The sequence below is a fragment of the Crocodylus siamensis genome, chromosome 3, assembly GCF_052110815.1.
Source record: "Crocodylus siamensis isolate JL-2025a chromosome 3, ASM5211081v1, whole genome shotgun sequence".
In the NCBI taxonomy this organism is placed as follows: domain Eukaryota; kingdom Metazoa; phylum Chordata; order Crocodylia; family Crocodylidae; genus Crocodylus; species Crocodylus siamensis.
In genome coordinates this window covers 563,385-589,769 of record NC_143397.1, presented here as the reverse complement: position 1 = coordinate 589,769, position 26,385 = coordinate 563,385, and the positions used below count along the sequence as shown (strand labels likewise).

The 26,385-nt window shown below is 60.6% G+C and overlaps 1 protein-coding gene across 1 annotated transcript; it reads left to right on the top strand.

Annotated features, from left to right (window-relative positions):
• The first annotated feature begins 3,770 nt into the window (after nt 1-3,770).
• Nucleotides 3,771-25,529, top strand: LOC149867854 (long-chain-fatty-acid--CoA ligase ACSBG2-like). The gene is made up of 13 exons (XM_090037183.1): nt 3,771-3,785; nt 4,044-4,421; nt 4,537-4,625; nt 5,656-5,776; nt 6,204-6,284; nt 6,630-6,779; nt 8,508-8,672; nt 19,634-19,815; nt 20,251-20,484; nt 20,715-20,932; nt 21,139-21,278; nt 21,448-21,694; nt 23,172-25,529. The coding sequence occupies exons 1-13, from the start codon at nt 3,771-3,773 to the stop codon at nt 23,246-23,248; spliced, it is 2,097 nt and encodes a 698-aa protein (XP_089893309.1). The 3' UTR covers nt 23,249-25,529.
• The last annotated feature ends 856 nt before the right edge of the window (nt 25,530-26,385 follow it).

Here is a 26,385-nt window from a genome sequence, read left to right as displayed (position 1 = left end):
GCCCAAAACACTAGGAACAGCCTGGGCTGCCAAAGGACAACCAGGGGCACGAGGGCACTGTCAGTGTCCTGCTGCTGCAAGGATCCCCGGAGAGACCCCGGGGAGAGGACCGTGCCCCTCCTCAGGCCCTCGCACCTGTAGAGAGTGAGACGAGACCCCCACAGTCATGGGACGGTATTCCTGCGACTGCGTGGTCTGGCCCTGAGCCGAGGGGCAAGATCCCCAGACGGGAGCCCCCCGGTGCACGTGCCAGCAGGAGCCGTGGCACAGCCCTGTCCCTGTCCCCGTCCCCATCCTGGGCTGCAGCCGGCACCCAGCACCTTGGGGGGAGGTGAAGAAATCGTCACAGCTGTAACGGTCCCACACGGTGACCAGCAAAGCCCAGCGCCCTCCATGGTTTCATAGTTGGTCGGGTCGGAAGGGACCTGAGCAGGTCATCAAGTCCGACCCCCTGCCATGGGCAGGAAAGGATGCTGGGGTCAAACGACCCCGGCTAGGTGTCTGTCTAGCCTCCTTTTGACGACTCCCAGGGTAGGAGTGAGCGCTACTTCCCTTGGAAGTTGGTTCCCGATCCTAGCTGCCCTCAGCCAATGCAGCTTGGCCCTTGGCAGCCTCCAGCTGCAGTCAGGACTCCCCTGGCCGTCACCTCACCCCTGCCCAGTGCCCGTAGCTCGTCCGTCCCGTGTCGTGTGCAAGGCGGCGGTGGAGCCGTGCCCGGTCCTGCTGCGGCTCAGCACCATCCTCTCCGAGCTGCCCCTGCCCTGCGCTGCAGAGCTGCTCCCGGGTCTCCAAGCGATGCAGGTGTGGGGGCTCCTGGGCTTCACAATGACTCCGGACGCTGCTCCCCTACATCATCCCTGACCTGCGGCTGTCCAGCCCCTTCTCAAACGCCTCTGGTGATTTAGCTTCCACCACTTTCCTGCGTGTGTGATCCAGTCTCCGTGCCTGAACAGTGAAGAAGTTTTTCCTGGTATCCAGTCTAAACCTGCTTGTCTGCAGCTTGGTGCCATTGCTGTGTGTCATCTGTGCTGCAGCAAGAGAGAAAAGGTGTTCTTTCTCTTCTCCATGGCAGCTCTTCAGAGATGTGACCGCGGGTTGGGGGCTGCCTGGGGCACGGGGCCACCACTGTGCAAACCTAGAAGTAGCGAGTGTATGGGGACAAAAGCAAGGAGAGATTTGGCTACCCCAGCAAGGCCGCTGGACCCGAGCCAGTCGGTGGGATCCCGTCAGCCATGCTCAGCTGGAGCCGACTTCCCAGGAGCCTGGCGCGGAGCCCGGCGCCCTCCCACGTGTGGGCAGCTCCTCCTAGCGTTGCCTCAGATGTGCCTGGAGGGGAGGCCGTGCCCTGCCTGAACCAGTTCTGTTGCATATAAAACGGGGTATTTTAGTGCTTTAAGAGGATTGACGTCACACTTCTGTGGATATTTAGCAGAAAGGCTTTATTAATTAGATAATGACCTTATAGGAAAATGACTGGCAGGCATTTTGACTTGCAATGAACAAATAAAGCAAGTTAAAATCAAGTCCAGCATCTCTCTTGGCCATAATAGTGTTTTCTCATCAACATGGGCAAGGGAGCGGTTCTGATCATTGCAGCTTCGATCAGGCATGGATCCGCCCCGAGGGTGGTCAGGCAGGTGCGGTTCGCGATGGGTCAGCGTGGTTCTTCTCTCCTGGGATGAGCGCGCTTTGCTGGCAGCTTCCCTCTTTCCTTACACTCATTCTTCAAAGCGTATTTTCTTGATGAACAAAGCATCAGAGCTCAGACAAAGCCTCCAGGGTGGCAGGTCACTGCCTTTGATTGTATTGTAGATGTTAACCTTTTGGGTCCATCCCTGGTTCTTCTTGGTCAAAGTGACATGCACAAAAACCTTGATCCCTCCGGGAGGTTACCATTTAATTAATTGCAATAAGACTTGATTAATTGAATCACGCCCCATAGACCAAGAAGGGTGAGACACGGACTGTATAGACACATCAGGGCAGATCCCAAAATATTTGCCAACCAGAATAGGTGCCTAGGAATGTGGTAACAAGGGAGAGGCAATCGCTTTGAAAGGGAAACATTTGTAACTGAGCTACCAGAGTTAGACATGAGGTATACTCGATATCAAAAGCCGGAGCTGGGATTAACTATACTGTATTTTCGGGTGGTCCCAATCATGAACTCGCATTGTTGTGTAAAAGGCACTGTTATTATGATTTATTCCTTTACATTCTGCACATAGGTCTGGACCAGCTCTGTGTCCAGCAGTTCAGCTTAGTCCAGTAGCTGTGCTGAGCTGGAGCGCGGGGCCAGGCTGCAGCATGTCAGGTCGGTGAGGGTGATGGAGCGGGGTCGGGGCTGAGACGGTGCCCTGCTCCACCTGCTGTGCACTGCCACGGCTCACGGGGCACTTCTCAGGCAGTCGGTGAGGGGGCCCATGCGTGCCGGAGTGGCAGGGCCTGGGTCGCTGGGCAATCGGCCCCGGGCTGCATCCTGATGCCAGACACTGGGCACTGGAGCCGAGTCCCTGGTGAGACTGTTCAGCTGCATGGGTCTTGGAAGAGACCCCTGCACAACCCCACAAGAGACCACCCGGGAGTCTTAGCTGACCCATTTCTAGCTACTCTGCTTTGGGGTTATTCTGCCAGTTGTGTCCTCCCCGCGGTGACACTGTCCTTGGCCCCCTGTCCCGGTCCCGGTGCTTCTGGCGCCTTTGGGCAAGCGGCCCTGCAGTGCCGTACCAGGGCTGATCGTGGCGTTTATGCAATAGGTCAGACACGCACTCGCCTGGGACGGTTTGGACAGGGCTGGTCTGAAACGGGACCTCCAGAGGGCCCTGCCAGGCCACGTCCCTGTGATCCCATTGAGCCCACGTCTCTGCACCCTCCCCGGGAGCGGATCTGCCTCCTGTGCTCCACCCCTGGCAGCTCCCCTTGCCGGTGAGCAGGGCCAGCGGTTTCCCTGCTCTCTTGTCTGCTTGCCACATTTCCAGGCCCCTTTGCGTGCTCTCACGATCCCCTGCCAGTTGTGGGTCGTTTTGCACCTTGACTTCCCTGGTTCGGTCCCTGCACATTCTTGCTCTTCTGGGGCCAGAGGAGTTTGACATCCTTGGACTACATGACTTCTGGAGATCCTTTCCACCTAGGCTTTTCATGATTGTGACACTTTAGCCTTCAGGCTGCCTGCCTTTGAGTCAGTCGAATCAAAGCAGGGACAATCCTGTGTCCTCCTATTGCTGTTTTCAACCCTTCCCTCTCAGAACCACGAAGTCCACACTGTCACGGTCACTTCCTCCCAGGTTTCAAGCCAATCTCCATTCGTGCGTTTCCTCCGTGCTGGTGCAACGCCTTCCTGGCATCACCGTCCTCTGGGCCTGGCCTTCACCTCCATGGTGCGGAGTCCCAGCTGGATCCTTACACACACTTCTTACTGGCAGGACGGATGAGAGCAGCCCCAGTGCCCCAGGCCCGCTCTCCTCCTGCTCAGGGCCCGGTGGTCTCCGGCCTGCTGAGGGACACTCCTGGCAGCAGTGTCGGTGCCCCCTGGACAGGCAGGAAAGGGGGTGGCCTAAGGGCTGGGGCGGCCAGGAGGTTTGCATAGGTAGGCAGCAGCCTGGGACCTGCCTTGTTTCAGGCAGGGGGGTCAGAAGGGACACATGCAGCTTGCGCGCACCTCACGTTTGTGCTCCCCCCCAGCTCCCTGGCTAAAAGAGGGTCCCACACCTGGGCAGGGGCACTGGGAATGCTGCATTTCCCACTGTATCTTCCCTGCAGGGCACGTCCGAATGGCAGTGCGCAGGGTGGGACGCTGGCTGAAAAGCAGACTCTGCCAGGAATGGCTCAGGAGGTCGTGGCAGCTCCCCACCCCTCACCGGTGCCACGCAGGTGAGAGCAGGCCGTGGTGTGCATCCAGGGGCAGAGCTGGTGCCCTTGGCCCTGCAGGTGGGGAGCTGAGGCCACGCAGCTGGTCCAGGTCCCGGCAGGAGGTGAAGGGGTGCAGGGTGGACCCAGCTGCCTGACTGGCACGTGCAGGGACCTGCTTTGGGCAGCACGTGTAGCACCTTGCACGGGATCAGTCTGGGGGTGCGTGGTGCCAGGGGCGGTGGGGCTGTGGTGTCCCCATTTCGCTGCTGTGTAATGGCCGGTGCCAGGGGCCCGTGACCCCCGCCCCCTTACCTGCGGGGGGCTGCAGTGGGCCCGTGGCGCCGGCGGAGACCCTGTGCACCACACGTGCGGACGGGGCGGTGCGGCTGCGCCTCGACCCCGAGGGCCCCGCGGCCTTGCCCCCCATCACCGTGCACCAGCTGTTCCAGGCGGCGGTGGAGCGCCACGGGGACCGGCCCGCCCTGGCCTACAAGCGGGGGCAGACGTGGGAGAGCCTCAGCTACCGGCAGTACCAGCAGCAGTGCCGGGCCGCCGCCAAGAGCTTCCTGAAGGTGAGCGGGCGCCGCGGGCACGGGCTGAGGAGCGCTGGGCCGGAGCGGGGTCGGGGTGGCTGGGTCCTGCCCCGGGTGTGTGGACGTGGGCCTGAGCCCTCGCTGCTGTCCCCAGCTGGGCCTGGAGCGCTTCCACGGCGTCGCGATCCTGGGCTCCAACAGCCCCGAGTGGGTCATCGCTGACATCGGGGCCATCATGGCCGGGTAAGGGGGTGCCTTCACGCTGCGGGGTGGGGTGGGGCCCGTGCGCTGCTGGGGGGACTCGGGGCTGGCCCTGGTGCGGGCGCAGGCTGTGGCCGGCTGAGGGGGCTCCGTGGGCCGGTCCCTGAGTGGCTCTGGAGCAGGTGGGACTGGAGCGGGTGCGGCTGGGCTGATGAGGCATTGCCCCGGGGCCCCTGGTCTCTGTGGTGGGCCAGTAGGGTTCAGTCTTGCGCTGAGTCACCCGCCTCACTGCTCCCAACCAAATACCACATTTTGGATGTCTCCCCTGGGGTGCCTACGTCTGGCCAACCCCTTCCAGGAGCATACCCACAAGCCTGGGGTAACCACCGCCACCACCCAGGCCCTGGTCTTTGTTAGGGCTCTGTGCAGCCCATGGGATATGGACCCTGTGGACCTTGGGAGTGCTTAGGCCCTCTGTGGTATCTTGGGGTGCTTCTGTTAGCTCAAAGCATTCAAAAGTAGCCTCCTCTACCGGAGAACAGTAAAAAGGCTTGTCTGCCTTAGCTAGCTGAGCCAAGGGAGCTATAATGGCTGTCTGACTCCTCTCCCCACAGGAATTGCAGCCAGCTTGCTGCATGCAGGTACCCTTTCATTGTTCAGGGAGGGAGAGAATGGGGGTAGATATAGAGCAAAGAGATTTTAGATAAAAACGCCTTCAGCCAAACAGAAAGGGTTTGAAGACCCTTTGAATACACAGCTAAAATACATATCCCTAATATACTAGCTAAATTTCTGATAAATTACTCACTTTTACACCGAGAGGGTAGGATTGCTCTGGGGCACATCTTTCTGTGCGAGTGATTTCCAGAACGACTGCCTGTCCTCTTCCCAACATGCCCTCGTAGGACAGGGAAGAGTGAGCTCCCCCTCCCTCTCCGCTCTGTCACATAGGTGACCTGGTTAAAACCAAATAGCACGCAGGTGAAAGAGGAGGGGTGCGTGGGAAGTCCCAAGGCAGGATGGCGAGTGAGGGGGATTTCTTCATAGCCTCACGCTGCTGCTCTCCCCCCAGGGGCCTGGCGGTCGGGATCTACAGCACCAGCTCCCCCGAGGCCTGTGGCTACGTCGCCGCCAACTGCGCGGCCAGCGTGGTGGTGGTGGAGGACAACGCGCAGCTCGGCAAGATCCTGCAGGTGACGGCAGCATCCCCTCCCAAGGGGCTTCCTGCCCCCCTAATCCCACAGGGGTCGCCCGTCCCTGCCCTTCCCACCCCAAGGGGTTTGTGTGCCCTGCTCCCCCGTGCACAGTCCTCCCCGGCTCCTGGACCCCAGCCCTGCTGGACTCATCTCCCTGGTGTCCTCGCTCTCCCATTCCCCATGGTGCCCAGTCCCCTGCCCCTCCCTCAGCCCCGTGACTCAGCCATGCCTGTTCTGGGCTACCAGCTGCCCCCCAGTGTCACCCTTACAACCACTGCAGGCTCTTATTTACCCCCACATGCCCTCCCCCTCCCAGGGAGCCTGGGGAAGCAGACCCATGGGGCACCTGGCACTGTGTGGGGGGTGTCTGGGGGGGCCCTCTCCTCCCCCCGCGGCAGTCGCATTGATCCCCGTGACCCCACAGGTGCAGAAGCAGCTGCCCCACCTCAAGGCCATCGTCCAGTACCGCGACCGGCTGGAGGAGAAGAGACCCAACGTGTACACGGTACGGGCCTGTCACAGTGAACAGGGTGGGGGCAACCCCACCTCCCATGGACCTGTGTTCCTGTGTGTCCACTACCCAGCACCCTGCACCACCCACCGCACCGGTGGCCCTGCACACCACAGACCAGCGTCCACCCCCAGTCCTGCAGCCTTGCCCTGCCCAGCTCAGCCTGCCGGGGTGCTGGTGTGGCCTCTCCAATGGCGCGTCCTCTGGGAGCCCCTTTGCTGTCAGCCTAGAGGGCCCTGGCCCCTTTCCCTGCTCCCGCGCTGTTCCCATGGCATCTGTGGGTAGGGGGCAGCTGCTCCCCACCATGGCCCTGATCCTGGCCGACCCGTCCCCTGGCAGTGGGAGGAGTTCATGGAGCTGGGGAAGACCGTGCCGGACTCGCAGCTGGACTCCGTCATCCGCTCCCAGTGCGTGAACCACTGCTGCACCCTGATCTACACCTCGGGCACCACGGGCACGCCCAAGGGCGTCATGCTCAGCCACGACAATGTGAGTGCTTTTGCCAGCCTGGGCCCAGCATGGCAGCCGGGCAGGGGGGAAGAGCAGGGTGGCCCCGGGTGGGGGGTGGCACCTGAGCCAGACACCTAAGTGCACCCCGCTTGCTCAGCTGCTGCGTCTTCCTCAGGGTGGGGGGATCCCCCAAGGCCTGCCCACACCCCAGCTTCACCCACACGTGCTGCCAGGGGCTACCCTGCTGGTCTGGGGCGCACCGGCGGGGTCTCGAACCCTCCCCTCTGGCCGCGTCACCGGGCTCGAGAGGCAGGAGTCCATCCCGGGGTGGAGCTTGCCCAGTGGCCCGCTTCGCTGCCAGGACTGGGCAGCATTTGTCCACTGGACAAGAGCACAGCCCGACTGTGATGAGACTCCTTTGTGCAAGCTCAGACAGAGTTAAGCACAGCTGTCAGACCCTCAGTGAGCACCTTTCCCCTCCATCCCACGCCCTGTGTTATTAACTCGTTATTTGCTGATCTAAGAAACTACCTCTGGTTCATTTGATTTCACCGGCTTGGTTCACTGGGACTTTGGGAGCTGAACGGCAGCACTTTTACGGAGTGGGAGGGTGCTGGTTGCGTGGGATTTCTGTCCTCGGCCATTTCTTGGCAGAGCCTTGTGTGAGTGGCGCGTGTGCCGATCCGTGCTTGTGCCAGCCAGCGTCCAGCCCAGCCTGCAGCCCGTGCCTTTTTTTTTCTCACCTTGGTCTGTGCCCTCACAGACAAGGTTGCTCTGTTTCCACCTCTTAACACGCGTATCTGTCATAGCCAGATAGCAGTCAGTACATCGGGCTACCTCAGTCAGTACTGCTAGCACTTGCAGACTGATGTTACGGTGTCCTGGGATGATCTATTTTAAGGCCTTCTTTTAGACTCTCTTCTCCCAGGCCCTTGGCTCTGCTTAATTCGACCGGTTCAGCTGGCCGTTAGTCGCTCGCTTTCCTTTGCTGGCCCGGCTAGCTGTGATGTGCGCGGAGGCTCACTCTGTGGCCACTCAGAAAGAGTCTTGGGGCCTCCTGCTTCAGCCACGCATCTGTCGCTTGGCCCAGGCCCTTGATAGCAGCCACGGCTGGCGACAGGCGATGATACATTGCTGCCTTCCCGCGCTCCACGACCAGGCACGCACAAGCCGTTAGTCGGACTCCGGCGAGCTGCGCAGCAACCCGTCCTTCTCCTCGAGAGGGAAAGCACCGAGCTGGGGTGGCCGTTGCCGCTGTCTGCTGGCAGGGCCTTGCAGACGCACCAGGCCAGGCCTGTGACTGGGGCCGTTGACCAGCAGACTCCATTCCACCTCCCAGGCTGCTCCTTACTGCTGCGTGCATCCTCTGTACACTTAGGCTTACGCACATGTTATCCATAGCATAGGCTTATTCTAGGTCCTTAATCAGCCCCGACATCATCATGTTCCAGATATTGGGCAAGCTTGTCTGAGGCCTGCAGCGAGCACCTGCCCCAGTGCAGCCTGGGTGCTGGGGGTGCGGGGCAGGGAGAGGCACAGGGGTGCAATGGGCCAGGCTGCAGCTACCGGGTACCAGAGGGACCGGGGTGGGGTGGGAGCTGGCTGTGCCCTGAGAGCAGGCCCATGTGTTGCTTGGGCCCAGCCTCCACAGCCAGCCAAGGCTCTCATGGCTGCAGCACATGGCACACTGGCACTAGCAGGTGAGCAGGGGCCTGGGTTTGGGCCCTGGTTTGGGGCCAATGCTGAGTGATGCCTGGACCATTGCAGGTGACGTGGCAGGCCAGGATGCTGAAGAAGGTGCTGGGCTTCCAGGATCACGAGGTGGTCCTCAGCTACTTGCCCCTGAGCCACATTGCCGCGCAGATCGCAGACCTCTGGCTGTTCATGTACATGGGGGGCACCACCTGCTTCGCCCAGCCCAACGCCCTGAAGGTAATGGGGACCCGGCTGGGGTGGTGGTGGGAGGGTGCAGGGGTGGTGGGCACAGAGTCTGCAGCCCCTGTTGGACCTCCCGGTTGATCCCTGCCCAGTCGGGGACCCCAAGGCCAAGGGCTGCAGTCTCAGCAGCAGCTCCAGGGAGGTGACCTGCTGCCGGCTGGGATGTCTCCCCTGCTTCTTCCCCCCTCCCTCCCCAGGTATCCTCCCCGGGCATCCTCCATCACCCCCGCCTTCCCCGGATCTGGCCCGGCCCCCAGGAATGAGCGGTCCTGCACGAGCGGTGTGGCGGGCCAGTAGGGGGCGCTCCTGCGTTGAGCCTCCTACCTCCCTGTGTCCGTCCACCTTCCGGACCCCGCGTGTCTCTCCAGGGGCGTCTAAGCCCGGGCAGACCCGCTCTCGAGCCCCACCGCAGAGTCCGGGGGTAACGTCACCTGCCACCACCCCGAGAAGGGACTTCTCAACCCTGTGTCCTCGGGGAAACACAGGCCTAATAGTCCTGTGGGTACTCGACCCAGTACAGGCACCTGGGGCACTTCCCCAAATCAGAGGCCAAAAAAGTAAAGTCTCCCTTAGTCCACAGACCTAAGGGGCCTCTTAGGCATAATTTAGACCCACCCCATAATAAGTCTCCTACACCGGTCACAAAGGAGAACTGTATTGATTCCAGGGGTAGGGTGAAAGTAGGGTACAAGATTGAGCAATATCATAGAAATCCCACTGAGCAAAACCGTCTGGCTGAGGTAGCCTTTTGATCACGCATCTGAGTTACTGCCAGCTAGATATCTACCCAGATCTCGAGTAGCTCCCTCACAAGCATCATCCCGAGGCTGTTGGAGATCCCCTCTGGAGGCAGCCTGTTCCTCGCTCATCAGTTACGGGGGAAAGAGCCAGTTTCAGATGGTAAAGCTCCTCTCTGAGTCCCCCGCAGGGCTGCTGCCCCCTTCTTCTGGGCAGTTTTAACTTATATAGCCCCTCTGACCTCGTTCACCTGGTCCAGTGGAGGACAGCTCCGGTTGGCTATCAGACAACCAATTTGAAATACATCACTACTTGCCGGGCAGACTCCAGCCCACCAGGTAGATGCCCCTCTCCCAGGTAGCTGATACCAGTCATGTTTCCCCCCTCCCTCAGGACTGCAGCCAGCTCAGGCTACCTAAAGAGAGAGGGTAAAGGTATGTCTCCTCTGCTGGGCCCATCCTAATCACATTGTCACAGGGCAGAGATTTTGGGGAGAAACAAAGGTGGCTTCCTGCCACACTTTGCCCCCCTCATTTAAAAGCTTGGACACCTAGCTTTACAGAGCTATGGGTACAAGTGTGCTTTGTTTGGAAGGGTCGCCTTTCACACCTAAAGAGAAATTACACCACGCATAAAACTGATCCTAACAATAACACATATAAAACATGATCGCACATTAAGGAACTCCCCCACCAGAGCTCTCTCAGGCGGGTCTGAGTCCATCCAACCCACTACCCCGAGTCCTTTCGCGACACGGCATCTGCTGGCACATTCTTGGCTTCCCTTGATGTGTTCGACAGTGAACTTGAACTCTTGAAGCTGCCAGGCCCGTTGTTGAAGCTTGGCATTGGTGTTTTGCATCATCTGCAACCACTGCAGTGGGGCATGGTCCAATAGGACGGTGAACCGCTGCCCCCATAGATAGGGCCTCATCTTGTTCCGTGCCCAGACGATCGCCAGACGCTCCTTCTCGATAGATGACAGGTTCCACTCCTGAGGGAATAACTTCTGGCTGAGGTACACCACGGGGTGCCGTGTCTCTTGGTGCTCTTGTAAGAGTACAGCTCCTAGTCCTGAGTTGGAGGCGTCCGTGGCTGCGTAGAAGGGTTTATTGTAGAGCAGTGTCTTCAGGATCGGTTGCTTGACCAGGGCAGCCTTTAGGGTGTCAAATGCTTCTTGGCACCCCTGCTTCCAGACCACTGGATCAGGGCTGCCCTTCTAGGTCAGCTCACGTAGGGGAGCTGCCGTCGCTCCAAATCCCGGGACAAACCGTCTGCAATATCCAGCCAGGCCAAGGAAGGCTCTGACTTGCTTCTTGTTTGTGGAGGCGGCCAGTCTTTAATGGCCTCGATCTTGTCCCACAAGGGAGCAACATGACCTCTACCCACACGATGTCCCAAATATACCACTTCAGATAGTGCCCACTGGCACTTTTTGGCTTTCACCATAAGACCAGCGTGCTTGATCTTGCTTAACACGGTGGTCAGATGAATCAGGTGCGATTCAAAGTCCTGACTGAAGATGGCGATGTCATCGATGTAAGCCTTGGCAAACTGCTCACATCCTTGTAGCAAGTTATTAATCAGTCTTTGAAAAGATGCAGGAGAGTTGCGCATACCGAAAGGTAAAACCGTAAACTATACCACAGGGGTGGTAAGGAGGACTTGGCAATGGCATCCGGATCCAGTGCCATTTGCCAGAATCCTTTGGACAGATCGAGAGTAGAGATGATCTTGGCTGGGCCCAGGTGACCAAGCAAAGTGTCCAGCCTGGGCATAGGGTGGTGATAGCGCTCAGCTTCCAGTAGTCCACACAGAACCGGATGGACCCAGCCTGCTTCCAGACGAGTACCACCGGGCTGGCCCAGGGACTCACTGAAGGCCGGATTGCCAAACACTCCTTCTCGATAGATGACAGGTTTCACTCCCGAGGGATTAACTTTTGGCTTAGGTACACCATGGGGTGCTGTGTCTCTTCGTGCTCTTGTAGGAGTACAGCTCCTAGTTCTGACATGGAGGCATCCGTGGCTACGTAGAAGGGTTTATCGTAGAGTGGTGCCTTCAGGATCGGTTGTTTGAACAGGGCAGCTTTTAGGGTGTCAAGTGCTTCTTGGCACCCCTGCTTCCAGACCCTGCAGCAGGAGTGAGGGACCCCTCGTCCAAGAGTGCAGAGCCTTCCTGGCATCACCGTCCTCTGGGCCTGGCCTTCACCTCCATGGTGCGGAGTCCCAGCTGGATCCTTACACACACTTCTTACTGGCAGGATGGATGAGAGCAGCCCCTGTGCCCCAGGCCCGCTCTCCTCCTGCTCAGGGCCCGGTGGTCTCCGGCCTGCTGAGGGACACTCCTGGCAGCAGTGTTGGTGCCCCCTGGACAGGCAGGAAAGGGGGTGGCCTAAGGGCTGGGGCAGGACAGGGTGCAGGGCTGGGGCAGCCAGGAGGTTTGCATAGGTAGGCAGCAGCCTGGGACCTACCCTGTTTCAGGCAGGGGGGTCAGAAAGGACACATGCAGCTTGTGTGCACCTCATGTTTGTGCTCCCCACAGCTTCCTGGCTAAAAGAGGGTCCCACACCTGGGCAGGGGCACCGGGAATGCTGCATTTCCCACTGTATCTTCCCTGCAGGGCACGTCCGCATGGCAGTGCGCAGGGTGGGACGCTGGCTGAAAAGCAGACTCTGCCAGAACAAGTAGCTGAAGCCTTCCTGGGGGAATCCCTCCCTGGCCCTGGCAGGCACCCACAGCCATGGGCGACTGGTGCTTCCTAATGCTGACGGGGTACCAGCAGCTGATTGCCGCCTGGAGGGCCGGAGGCGGAGGGAAAAAAAAAATTTGGGATGGGGAGTTGAGCATGCGCACGCCCCTCTCCCCCCCCCCCCATAAAAGTCTGTGGCAGAAGGGGCAGGGGGAGGGGAAAAGGCCATGGCGGAGGGGAGGGAGCAAGGCTGGGGCTGGCACCGGGCGGGGATTGGGCTCGGAGCTGAGGTCTGCAGCACCCGTGTGACTGCCCCTTCTCCCACACAAGGAGTTATTGCTCAGCGCTGGTGTCCACCCCCACCCAGCCCTGCACTGGCCCTGGCTGCCTCCCCATACTGGCCCCGGGCCGCCCCCAGCCCCTCGCCCTCGAGGGGGGCCCAGAGCTGATGCGGGGACAGCCTCAGCTGTGCTGCCGGGCCAGAGGAGACAGAGCCCCCGGGACCCCTGCCCCACCCTGCCAAGTCATCCTCGGGAAGAGGGCAGCTCCTGTAGTCGTGGCAATGGGCAGCCAAGGGGGGGCACGTGCCCCCCCCACCGATCTTTGCATGGGGCAAGAGCGGGCTGCAGCTGCGAGGCGAGCTGGGCTCTGCCCGCTCCGTTGTCTGCGCCTTGTTGTGGCATGGCAGCTTGTGTGTCCTGCTGCTGGGTGGGCCAAGCACTGAGGCACGTGGTGCTATGTTATGCCACTTTCAAAGGCTGCAGCAAGGCATGGAGCAGGCCTTGGAAAAGATCGGAGGGGGGCCTTGGCTGCCCATCGTGTGGCTCTGCAGGAGCCACCGGGCTCTGCTTGTCCCACGACCCGGCCGAGCTGGGGCTCCACTCACCATGAATGGGGTTCCAGCTGGGCTGGGTTGTGGGACAGTCCCCATAGTACAGCAGGGAGCGGGGCAGGGGTGGGAGTGAATGATTCGGTCCTGCCCCTACCCCACTCCCTCCTGCACTGTGGGGGTCTTGATCTCTCCCCCCCACCCCTCCCCAAGCCCAGAAACTAAAGGAAGAAAAGAAACCTTACTGACCTGCCTGCTGGGCCGGCTGCGAGCCCGGCGCACCCCTCCCCTCTGCTGCAGCAGCCTGCAGCCAGGCTGGTGCTTCTCTCAGGGGGACCACAGCCAGTCTCTGGGGGTGCATATGCATTGCCAATAGCCACAGTAGCCATGAATCCTGAGGTGTCCAGACCCTGCTGCAGACAGCGCTTTCCCTTCCAGCCCTGCCACAGGGATGGCACCTAGCTCAACCTCTGTGTCGCATGCTGATTATTGCTCCCAGATCAGCCCTTTCTCTCTTGCTGCCCCCACTGTTGCACAACCGCACAATGTCCTTCCTGAAGCCGTACGGTGCCGTGCCCGGACCTGCCGTGTTCTGGCCCCTGCTGCAAAGCAGCGCTTCTCTGATCGCTAGACTCCTTCTTCTTCTCGATGTGTTCAGTTCATTATGGGCCAGGTTGTACTCGTTCCTCTCTGAGCCCATACTGCTCTTTCACTACCTGACTCTTCCCCTACTTGCTCTTCATCCCCAGCAGCTCAGAATTGATCACATTGCCCAAACTTCGTTCTGTTGGGCGGAACAAGCTGAGCTCTGCTCACTTCTGTTTGGACTGGTTCTCTCTCCTGTCCCGGTTGCTCTTCCCCACCCCTGGGCCAGGCTAAGGGCACTGGACCTGAACATGGGTGACAGAACTGCAGGCTGTTCCCAATGGGGTTTTTCTGGTGCCTTGCACTGGTCCTCCTCATTTATAGCTCAAGTCCCTGGTCTTAGTCCCCACCTGTGTGAAGTTGTGCTCTGTCCTTTCCCGTGTCCCATCATTCCCACACATTACCCAAACCTCCCTGCAGGATGGGGCAATGCTTCCCTGCCAGTGCCCTGCTCCATGTTGTCTTCGTGCTTCATGAGCCCAGGGATGCTTTTGCGCTGAGAAAAGAAATCCTTTCTTTTTTTTGGTAAAAATATGTCTATAGGTACACACACACACACACACACACACCCGTTCTAGTCACTGTTCTTTGCCTCCTTAACCCACGCACCTGTTACAATAGGCACACCTGTGGAAAGGCACTCCTGCACACCTGTCCACAAGACGTCATCTCCCTCAACCCCCTTGTCTCTTAGTCCTGTCCCTGAATACAGGGTTTAAAACTCAGTTCATTCGCTGTCGCTTTCACTGGAGGACCCACTGCTGCTGTCTGTACAGCGCTGCTCTCTGGTCAGCTGTCCAGCCCCTGTCACTGCTTTGCAGAGCCACTTTACCTTCCACGCCTCCTTGGCGTATGAGCAGAGCCACAGGAGGTGGTCAGCAGTCTCTGTGGCACCTTGACAGATTGCCTTTGGGCAGCTTGGTCTCCCCGGTCGTGCCTCTCTGTGTCTCTGGGCCCTCACCAGGGGGGCTCGATGGGCCATCAGCCAGTTCAGGTCTCTGTGGTCTGTACGCAGGTCCTTGTGGAAGATGCGTTCCCACATGGCTTGGCCCATCTTGAAGAAAGGGAAGACGAAGGATCCAGGGAACTACAGACCAGTCAGGTTTGCCTCAGTCTCCAAAAATATGATGGAGCAGGTCCTCAAGCAGTCCATTTCTAAGCACTTGAGGGAGAAGGTGATCAGGAACAGTCAGCATGGATTCACTGGGGGCAAGTCATGCCTGGACAACCTGATTGCCTTCTGTGACGACATGACTGGCTCTGTGGATGTGGGGAGAGCAGTGGACATGATATACCTTGACTTTAGCACGGCTTTTGATACTGTCTCCCACAGCACTGTTGCAAGCAAGATGGGGAAGTACGGGTTGGATGAATGGACTGTAAGGTGGCTGGACTGGCTGGAGCGTTGGGCCGAGAGTAGTAATCAATGGCTCACGGTCTAGCTGGCAGCTGATCTAGCGTGGGAATCCCCTCGGCAGTAAAGACCAGTGCAAGGAATCCCTTTAGCTTCTCTGCTGCAGCCCTGCGATCCCTGAGTGCATCTTTTAAGCCCCGGTCAATTCATTTAACGCTTCTATTGGCGAACCTGCTCCTCCCCTATTCACCTGTTGCAGGGGTCACAGACTCCCTGGGGAAGTGGCTGACTGATAATTAAAGCCTGATACCAGCCCCTCCTCCCCTTCCAGTTAGGCTCTGCTGGGATCTCAGGCAGGAAACAGGCCCTCAGCTCCTGGGCAGGAAGGCCCCATCCCACTCGCAGTATTACAGCACCGCTATGTACATGATCACACACACTGGCATCGGCGGTCCCTTGACATGGGGATGACAGTCTTCCGGTGAATAGGGGAGTCATTGGCGAGCCCATGGATGGCTCAGGAGGCTGATCTCAGGGTCCAGAAGAACACCCCGGGGTCCCGAAGGAACCCACAGAGATCTCAGAGCCCTTGGCAAGGATCTCAATGAAATTGTTGGAGACAGGCCAGTTTCCAGAGCACTGGAAAAGGGCCAGCATGGTGCCCTTCTTTAAGAAAGGTAAAAAGGAGGATTTGGAGAATTATAGACCAGTTAGGCTCACTTCAGTACCTGGGAAGTAACTGGAGCAGGTCCTACGGAAGGCCATTTGCAAGCCTCTGGAGGCAGAAAGGCTGGTCACAAGCAGCCATCATGGGCTGATGAAAAACAAATCGTGTCGAACAAACTTGATCTCCTTCTTTGACAAGTTAACTACTTGGCTGAACAAATGGCCTGCTGTGGGTATCATGTATGTGGACTTCAGCAAGGTTTTGGACTTGGTCCTGCACACCCTTCTCATAAACAAATTGGAGTCGTGGGCTGGACAAAGCTATTACAAGGTGGATAGAGAACCGACTCAATAGCCACAAGCAATGGGTAATTATAACAGGTACATGTCAGAATGGCAGGCAGTTTCGAGTGGAGCCCCACAGGTGTCTGCCATGGGCTTGGTGCTATTCAACATTTTCATTAATGATTTGGATGCTGGCATAGAAAACTTCTGGAGCAAGCTTGCATTTGACACAAGACTTGGAAGGACACGTTGGAGGATGCAAGCGCAACACAGAGGATCTCGACAGACTGAAAAGCCGGTTTGGAGCTGCCAGGATGCAGTTCACTGCAGACAAAGGCAAGGTGCTGCGCAAGGGAGGAATAATTAAAACCACCAGTACAAAACGGGGGACACCTGGCTGGATGGCGGCGCTATGGAAAAGGACTTGGGAGTCTTGGTAGATCATAGACTCAGCACGAGTCGCAGAGTGATGCGGCTGCACAGAAGACCAATGTGGCTGGGGCTGCATCCGTAGAAGCATCCGGTGCAAGACGCGGGTGGTGGTGGTGCCCCTCTGCTCGGCCTCCCCTGGACACTGCGTGCAGTTCTGGGCTCCACATTTTAAAAAGGTTGTGGTGATTTTGGAGAGGGTCCCACAGCAGCAACAAAGATGCTCAAGGGCTTGGAAAGCAAGTCACAGAAGGAGAGGCTGAAGGGCCTTTTCTTGTTCAGCTTGTGGAAAAGGCACTTAAGAGGGGACATGACTGCAGTCCTCAAATACTGGAAGGGCTGCCTTAAAGAGGGAAAGCAACTTTTTTCTTTTGCTGCAGAGAGGAGGACATGGACCAATGACTTGAGGTTGCAGCAAAGTAGGTTTAGGTTGGATATCCAGAAAACTTCTTCACTGTGAGAATGGCGAGGCAGTGGAACAGACTGCAGGGACAGTGCGGACTCTCCATTGCTGGAGGTGTTCAGGAAGAGGTTGGACAGCCACCGGGCAGGGGTGATCTTGGCCTCCCTGCCCTGACGCTTTCTAAGTGCTCAGCCTTCTCCAAGGGCTGTGCTGTCATTGCAATACGTAGAGGAACAGCTGGCTGGTTTGGGATAGGTTGGCAAAGTACCTTGGTTTTCACGATATTTACAGTGAGACCAGGTGTTTCATACGCTTTACAGAAGCAGTCAAGAATGACCTGGAGCTCCTCAGTTGAGTGGGCACATGACACAATCCGCAGCATATTTCAGATCAGCAATGCAGGTGCTGGTTACCCTGGATTAGGGACAAAAGCAGTTGATGGTAAGGAGACTCCCATCCACGCGATACTGAATGCTGGCTCCCGACAGGAGGATGTCAGCAGAGAGACGCGGGGCAGCTGCAATATAGGTGGGAAAGAGCACGGGTGCAGTTGCACGTCCTTGCTGGAATTCAGTTCTGATAGTGACGGGGTCCCTTTCTGCACCGTTGCTTAGGGCAGTTGTTGTGGTGTTGTGAAGGGGACTGGTAATGGTAATTAATGCATGTTGACGGGCATCCAAATCTCATCAGGCTCTTCTTTGGGGCCTCTCAGTACACTGAATCCCCGGCCTTAGCTAGGTCAACAAAGGCCATGAAAAGACCTCGGTCATGCTCACGGCACTGCTGCAGCCGTCTAGCAACAAAGGTGGGGTCTGTTGTACCTGAGTGGTCTGAGCCCACGCTGGCACTTGGGTAGAAACCCGTCAGTGGGGCAAGTGGGTCTGTTGAGGAGAAGGCAGCTCTGAACGGGAGCTCAGCACCGTGGTAACTGCTGCAGTCTGCTCTATCTCCTTCCTTGAACACGGAAACGATTCTGGCATCTCTCAAGCCATTGGGAATCTGTTCATGTTTCTGGATCTTCCTAATAAAGACGTGTAGTTGGTCAGAACTTTATCCATCTTGCTTCTAAGTTGAAGCTCCAGTTCTGCATGTTTTGTTTGTTACGTGCTTAATGGCTTTCAGGTCCTTAGTGCAGCGTTGGGGATTGGCCTTGAAGGCATTGTCTTCAACATTAGCATCTCGCCATAGGAGCTCTTGAAAGACAGCTCCTTCGCCGCGTGTTGGTGGCGGAGCTGTCTTTAGGGAGGGCTGTTCCTTCTTGGACCTCAGCGCAGCGGCTTCTGGCGTGTTCGGCCCAAAGACTGCTTTGGTTGTGCTGAAGAAAGTATGTGTGTTGCGGCTGTCGGCAGACTTTCGAATCTCTTTTGCTTTGTCCTCCTCCCCTTGCCCGTTCCCTCTCGAATTTTCACCTGGGTCTTGGCTTTCATGTGGTGAGAGCTGTCTGGCTCCTGTTTGGGGATGATGTTGTTTTGCCAGGCTTTGACGGCTCTGCCCTTTCTGTCGATGACAGCTTGAATTCCCTGCTCATTTTCATCAAACCAGTCCTGATGTTTCTTTGTGGAGAAATCTAGAGATGCTTCACATGCACACACCCCTCGTGCACGCACACACACGCATGTGGCAGGAAGCCACCTTTGTTTCTCCCCAAAATCCCTGCCCTGTGACAATGTGATGAGGACCGGCCCAGCAGAGGAGACGCACCTTTACCTCCCTCTCTCTTGAGGTGACCTGAGCTGGCTGCAGTCCTGAGGGAGGGGGAACCGGCTCCCTCTGCCCGCGGGACTGGCATCGGTCCCCTGGGTGAGGGGCATCTGCCTGGGGGGCTGGGATCTGCCCGGCAACTGGTGATGTATTTCAGATTGCCCCCCACTGGGGCTGGCCTCCACTGGACCAGGTGAACGAGGTCACTTACAGGGGCTATGTAAGTTAGGACTGCCCAGGAGGTGGGGCAGCAGCCATGCGGGGACTCAGAGGAGCTTTTCCATCTGCAACTGGCTCTCTCCCCCATAACTGATGAGCGAGGAACGGGCTGCCGCCAGAGGGGATCTCCAGCAGCCTCGGGATGACGCTTGTGAGTGAGCGACTCGAGATCTGGGGACATACCTCGCTGGCAGCAACTCAGATGCGTGATCAAAGGACTACCGCAGCCAGGCTGTTTTGCTCGATGGGATTTCTAGGATACTGCTCCGTCTCGCCCCCTACTCCTGTAACCAATACAGCCCTCCTTTGTGACCGGGGGGGGGGGGGGAGAGACGTATTGAGGGGTGGGTCTGAATTGTGCCTAGGAAGCCCCTTAGGCCTGCGGACTGAGGGAGACTGTACGTTTGGCCCCCGGACGCGGCGAGGTGCCCCGAGTGCCTGTACCGGGTCGGGCACCCGTCGGGCTCTTAGGCCCGTGGTTCCCCGGGCGCACAGGGATAAGAGGGGGGCTCGAGAGCGGGCCTGCCCGGGCCTGGGGAGCCGCGGAGCCCGGACGGCGGACGGGCGGGGCGGGGCGGGGCGGGGCGCGGCGAGGCGGGAGCGCCCCCTCCTGGCCCGCCACAGCCAGCACAGACGCGCAAGGGCACCGAAGCGCTCGCCGTGAGGCCGCTGACCCCGCGGCAGTTGGGGCTGCGCCTTCCTGCCTGAGGACCGCCCCGGCCCCCACCACCGCTGCCCTGCCTGCTGCCTCCGCGGGGCACGGGCAGGGAGAGCTGCCGGACGCCTCGCGCTGGCCTGGCCTGGCCCTGCCCCGGGGTCAGCGCAGAGCTGCCGCCCGGACAGGGCAGGGCGTGCAGCAGGGTCCGGCCCACACAGAGCACAGCCCCTCGCTGGGGTCGGCAGGGGGCGCCCAGGGGAGGGGCACCGGCGTTGCCTGTGGGTGTGTGGCCTGCCAGGGCCCCCTTTCCCTTGACCCTGCTTGCTGTGTGCGCCCAGGGCTCCCTGCTCCCCACGCTGAGGGAGGTGCGCCCCACGGTCCTTGGGGCCGTGCCCCGCGTGTGGGAGAAGACGGAGGAGAAGCTCGAGGTCGCCTTCGGCCAGTCGTCCCTGGGCAAGAGGAAGCTGGTGGAGTGGGCACGGGGCGTCGGGCTGCAGGCCAGCTACAGCCGCCTGGACGGGTGGGTAGGGGCAGCGGGGGGCATGGCGCTCCATCGGGGAGGGCCGCGCAGGGGGCACGGAGCAGACAGGGACATGAGCGGCGACTGGGAGAACTGCGAGCGTGCTGGCAGACGGGGTTAGAGTCCAGGAGGATCAGGAAAGACCGGCCAGCTGGGCGAGAGGCAGCGGGACGCAGGTCTGGCAGGTGCTGCTCCGGGGGCAGAATAGCCAGACGTGCGGAGAGCGGGAGGCAGCGCTGGAGCTGTGGCCAGCGTTGCAAGGGGTTGGGGCACCCGGGGCAGAGCATGTCCAGTGCAGGCGGTGGCGGGCCAGGGCCCAGAACAGCTCTGCAAGTCAGCAAAGTGTCCCTGAAATTCACAGCCCGAACAAGCAGCCTTGGTCAGCCCCGCAGACCTCCCCAGGTTCAGCCCTCCTAATTCTCCTCCTCCCCACAGGGACGGCTCGGTGCCCTGGGGCTTCGCCCTGGCCGAGCGCCTGGTGTTCAGGAAGGTGCGCGAGGAGCTGGGGCTGCAGCGCTGCGCCCTGCTGCTGACCGGGGCAGCGCCCACCGCCAAGGACACGCTGGAGTTCTTCATGAGCCTCCGCCTGCCCATCCTCGACATGTTCGGGTTGACTGAGAGCACTGGGACACACGCCACCAGCACCCCCCAGTCCTCCCGCATCCTCAGGTGGGGCAGGGCCAGGGGGTGGGGGCAGCGGCAGGTGCGGCGACAGAGGCGCAAGGCTGGGTGTGCAGGCGCTAGTGACGGCTGAGCACTTGGCACGGGCAGGGACAAGCACCCCTGCTCTCAGCTGGGGGTGCAGGTGAAGGGGGGTCAGGACAGGGAGCACCTCGGGGAGCTGGTCCTGCCCCCCCAACAGCCTCCACTGCCACTGAGGGTGCGGGCGCTGCCTCCAGCTGCGGGAAGGAGCTGCCAGGCTGCAGGTCCCGCATCGAGCAGCCGGACGCGGAGGGCACCGGCGAGCTGTGCTGCTGGGGCCGCCACGTCTTCATGGGCTACCTGGGCATGGAGGCCGCGACACGGGCGGCGCTGGACGAGGAGGGCTGGCTGCACACGGGGGACCTTGCACGCCGCGACCCCGACGGCTTCCTCCACATTGTGGGCAGGATCAAGGGTACGGGCTGGCGCACACTGGAGTGGGTGGGCGTGCGAGGGGCGGGGGTGGTGCAGGGCTGCAGGGCCTGGTGCAGAGGGGTGGCAGGGGAAGCATCGCTCTGCTGTGTCCTGTCGCTGCCCCCTGCCACCCCCACCCTCCCTGCCTTTGTCCCGGGGCTTCCCCTGCCACGGCTCTGCCCTCCCGTGACGCTGCGCCGGTTGCAGAGCTGGTGATCACGGCGGGCGGGAAGAACATCGCCCCGGTGCCCATCGAGGACGCCGTGAAGAGGGAGGTGCCGATCGTCAGCAACGCGATGCTTGTCGGCGACGGCAGGAAGTTCCTGTCCCTGCTGCTCACACTGAAGGTGGGGACACCTCGGGGCCCTGCCCGCACCCAGCGTCCCGGCAGGATGGGTCCCGCAGGGAGGGCCACGGGCGTCCCGTGGGTGCGGACTCCAAGACACCTGCGCCCACGTTCCCACCGCCCGCACCGGCTGCCCCCCTGCCCTCGTGTGACGGGTTCCCCTCCCCCAGTGCGAGGTGGATCCGGAGTCGGGGGCGCCCCTGGACGAGCTGAGCCCCGAGGCCGTGCGGCTCTGCCGGGCGCTGGGCAGCCGGGCCACGCGGGTGTCGGAGGTGCTGAGCACGCGGGACCCGGCCGTGTACCAGGCCATCCAGCAGGGCGTGGAGCGGGTGAACCAGCGCGCCCCGTCCCGCGCCCACCGCGTGCAGAAGTGGGCCCTGCTGCCCCGGGACTTCTCCATCGCCGGCGGGGAGCTGGGTGAGTGCGGCAGGAGCCCGAGAGGGGCTGGGGCTGGGTCCTGGCGCTGACGGCTGCAGCCAGGAGGAGCTGGCCATGCCCAGCCTGACCCCTGCGGCCACGGGCCTGCCCGGCTTCCACTGCCCGCAGCTCCTGGGGCCGCCCCGGCCTCCACCTGCTCCAGGGCCCCGGGAGCCTCCCCACAGCCTCTGCAGCGATCCTGCCCACCCGGTGCAGCCAGGGTCCGAGCGCTGGGCTGGGCTGGGCTGGGCCCCCCGATCCCTTGGGGATGACATGGGAAGGCCCGGCAGCCCCCCGCGCCAGGCCTTGCTGGTTCTTGCTGGGCTTTGCTGGTGGCTGCGCAGGGCCAGGAAGGAGTTTTCCCCCCGCTAGGCAGTGGCTGGGCTGTGCCCGTGCCCGCGCTGGGCTTAACCCCGGAGGGTCGTGGCTGGCGAAGAAGACAGGCACAGGCCGCCCCCGCTCTTCTTCCCTCTCCCCTCCCCACATGCCTCGTGCGGTGCTGCCCCCGTCTCCCAGAGCAGGACGGTCCGGCCGGCCGGCCGGCTGGCCGGCTGGGTGAGGGGCGCTCGGTGCTGGGGGGCAGAGACACGGGGCGCTCGCAGGGCAGTGGGGACCGAGACTAAGCGTCCAGGGGTGGGGGTGGCCGCGCAGCGAGCCGCGGTGCCCGCGAGTTGGACAGACCGAGGGGCCGAGTCGGAGGGGCCGGACGCGGGGTCCGGCGCGGGGGAGACGTGGGGGTGTCGATGGTGCCGCGGGGCAGCCTGCGTGCCAGGCTGGGGGCTCCGCCAGCCCGCGGGGGTGTGGTGCGCCGGAGCTGGGCCGGGCAGCTGGCGGGCCAGGGTCTAGAGAAGAGAAGATGGAGGGGACTTGACAGCAGCCATCACCTCCCTGCCGGGGGCTGCAAAGAGGAGGGAGCTGGGCTGTTCGCAGTGGGGGAGATGACAGGACAAGGTGCAGTGGTCTCAGGCTGCAGCGAGGGAAGTTGAGGTTGGATATTTGGAGGAAAACTCTCATGAGGAGGGTGGTGAAACACTGGAAGAGGCTCCCCAGACAGGTGGAGGAGTCTCCATCCTTGCAGGTTTTGCAGCCCTGGGTAGACAAAGCCCTGGCTGGGATGATGTAGTGGGGCTGGTCCTGGTGTGAGCAGGGGGTTGGACTAGACGTGACGTCCCAAGGTCCCATCCGGCCCTCGTTGCCTGTAGAGGCAGGTGGCGGGGGCAGGGACGAGCCCAGAGGTGCCACGTGCTCTCCGGCGCGGGAGCATCAGGCGGCAGCTGGGCGGGCACCGGCGAGGATGCTCCAGGCCAGGGGTGGGCACGACGTGGGGCGGGGAGGGCTCCATGCGTGAGGGTGTTCCCCCTCCCCCCGAGGTGCCGGGTGCGGGGTGCAGCCGAGACTGCGGGGGACGGCCTGGGCCCGCACGGAGAGCAGTGCGGATGGGGCCCAGCCCGGACGCCATCCCTCTGCTCGGCGGCAGGTCCCACGGCCAAGCTGAAGCGCCGGGTGGTGCTGAGCGCCCATGAGGACGTGATCCGCAGCTGCTACCGGGACTAGCAGGACTGCCGGGCTCCGGGGACCGCGCAAGCAGCAACAATAAAGTGCAGGGCAAGCGGTGCCTCGTGTCCAGGCTCCTTGGGGACAGGCAGGGGGCTGAGCCGTGTGGGGCATGGCCCTGCCCACAGCACCCACACAGACCCGGGTGGGGGCCCGGCCCGGCAGAGGGGCTGGCGATGGCAGCTGTGGTTGGGACCCCCTCCCCGCCTTGGTGTGGGGCCCCCAATGGGCTGCTCTCGGGTTTGGGAGCCGTGTCCCTGGGACCCCTCCTGCACCCCAGGGAGGTCCCGTTGCCCCCGGGCTCTGGTGTCCTGGGGCGGGTCGTTCTGGTGGGTCCCTGCCGCAGCGGAGCCAGGGCCCTGTCAGGGCCTAGGATTTCTGGGTCTTTGTCCTGAGCCGAGGGGCGAGATCCCCAGCCGGGAGCCTCCGGGCGTACGCCCCAGCAGGAGCCGTGCCCAGCCCGGTCCTCGTCCCCGTCCCCAGCCTGGGCTGCAGCTGGCACCCTGCACCTCCGGGGGGGTGAAGAAACAGTCCCACGCGGTGACCAGCAAAGCCCGGCGCCCTCCACCCTGCCCTCAGCCAATGCAGCTTGGCCCTTGGCAGCCTCCAGCTGCAGTCAGGACTCCCCTGGCCGTCACCTCACCCCTGCCCAGTGCCCGTAGCTCGTCCGTCCCGTGTCGTGTGCAAGGCGGCGGTGGAGCCGTGCCCGGTCCTGCTGCGGCTCAGCACCATCCTCTCCGAGCTGCCCCTGCCCTGCGCTGCAGAGCTGCTCCCGGGTCTCCAAGCGATGCAGGTGTGGGGGCTCCTGGGCTTCACAATGACTCCGGATGCTGCTCCCCTACATCATCCCTGACCGGTGGCTGTCCAGCCTCTTCTCAAACACAGCCACAGACAGTGAGGGTTAAAGGGAGCTCAGGAGGCCACATCTAGTCCAACCCCCTGCCCAAAGCAGGACCAGCCCCAACTACGTCATCCCAGCCAGGGCTTTGTCGAGCCGGGTCTTCAAAATCACCAGGGATGGAGCTCCCTGTTCTTCAGTCCTCTGGTCCTCATGGGTCACTCACAATTTCGCGAATAGTATGCTGGCTCGAAGGTGTCTTCCTCTGGGGTGAATTTCCCCAGACCCAGCCATCGTCTGTTCCCTCCGCGGTCCCGGGTGCTGCGCTGTCCTTCTGGACTGTGAGCGCGGCCCTTCCCCGTCTGCCAGCACCGCTGCGCTCGCTCTCTGCTTGCGGGCCTGTAGTCTGGGAAGTCGGAGCAATGTCCTTGCAGAGCGGCTCTGCCTCCTGTGCCTCTGCACCGACAGCTCCCCTCGCCGGTGAGCAGGGCCCGCGGTTTCCCTGCTCTCTCGTCTGCTTGCCTCCCTTTCCCTTTGCTCTCCTGGTTCTGCCCCTGCACCTTCTCGTTCTTGCAGCTCGTCGGGGACTGACCGGTCCCCCCTCTGACCGTTCACATCTCCCTTGATGGTGAGGCATCTGTGGATGTCTTGTGTAGCCACGTCAGTCCCCTGCAGTTGGTCTTCTCTTTCCATGGTGCTGGATAGAGAAATAGGGCTGCGCTCGGGCTCCCATATGGTTTGACATTTACTTCTCATTCCTGTTTGAACATGTGTTCCCTGGTGCTCGAGAGGGCATCTGTCTCAGCACTAGACATGATGGAGGACTGTATATCATTGCCAAGTTCAGAGCTAAGACAAAGTGAAGGAGATCGTCATGAGGGGCCTGCCTGCAGGTGATGCAGCCCTTAGGTAGGGCTCACAGTGTTGATGCCCTACAACGTCTCCTCCCGAGGTCTCTGGCCCATGCAAAATGTTGGGAATAGCAGTTAGCTTGAAGAAGACTTGTCATGCACCAGGACTCTTCAGAACCAGTCCCAGATGTCACCCTACATCTTGGTGGGCAATTATTTTGGCTGGAGGGCCACTTAATGAGTTTTGGTGTGTGGTCAAGGGCCGCAGGGGTGGCCCTGCCCCCTGGTTACCATCTGGAGACTGAAAGTCCCGCCCTGAACTTTGCCATCAGAAGTCCCTCCCTTTACCCCCAGAAGTGCTCCTTTTGGGAAGGAGTTCACTGTCTTGGAACCAGAAAAAAAACAAACTAAAAATCAAACATCCCCAATAACATATTTTAATTTTATTTCAAGAAATATTTTTGTCCTGATTTGTGTGCATTTACGTACATGGAGGTGATGGCATCATAGCTCAAAATGAAGTCGCAGTCTTGTATGTTATGGGAGGGGAATGGGGTTTGTTAGGGGCTGCAGGGTTGTGGGTGCAGGAGGTGCGTAGGTATGGGGGGGTTGTAGGGCTGTGTGTGTGTGGGTGAGTATGGGGTATGTGGGGGGTTGTTGGGTATATGGGGCTTGGGTGGCTGCCTGGGGAGATGTGTGGGGAGAGGAAGGGTGGCTGGAGGTATGTGGGGTGGGTTGTGCATGGGGGTGTGCACGTGTGTATAGTGGGGGGGGTGTCTGCTCAGGGGCCTGAAGAGAACCGCTTCCCTGGTCAGGTCTCTGAGCCCTGTCACCACCAGGAGGAGCGCACAGACGTCCTTCCACACCTCTCTGGTGTATGGGCAGTCCTAGAAGTCATGGTCAATTGTTTCTGCTTGCCAGCGGCAGGTCTGTGTTGGGCAGTTGGATGGACCTCTCTGCCCTGCGCTGTTTCTCCAGGCCCGGGGGCGGCTGCTGGTTCAGGTCTCTGGGCTCCTCCTGCAAGTCCTCGTGGAAGATTCGCTCCCACGTGGCCTGGCAGCTGTCCTAGGTCGTAAGTCTACGGGCAATTAGTTGTTCCTTTCCCTTACCACCTCCCGTATCTGCAGTGGTTCACCAGAGTCAGTAGGGTAGCGTCGCTCAGCTTGCATTTCTCAAAAGCACTTCAAGATCTCCTAAAACCATGCGGAAAACATGGTCCATGGACTCCCATTGGTCATGAGGTCCTGGAGGGGAGGGGAGCCAGGTGTCCAAGAAGAGTGGTCACTCCTTAAGGAGACGATCCTCCAAGCCCAAAGGGAGGTAATCCCAACACGGATCAAAGGGAACAGGAGGATGCAAAAGCCCCCATGGCTCACCAAAAGCCAATGTGGTTCCCATCTTCAAAAAGGGGAGGAAGGAGGACCCAGGAAACTATAGGCCAGTTAGTC

Bases quoted from the DNA above. Each gene is read 5' to 3' on its own strand.
- LOC149867854 (XM_090037183.1), top strand. The intron at 4,422-4,536 runs GTGAGCGGGCGC...TGCTGTCCCCAG, and splicing joins CCGCCAAGAGCTTCCTGAAG to CTGGGCCTGGAGCGCTTCCA. The intron at 6,285-6,629 runs GTACGGGCCTGT...GTCCCCTGGCAG, and splicing joins AGAGACCCAACGTGTACACG to TGGGAGGAGTTCATGGAGCT.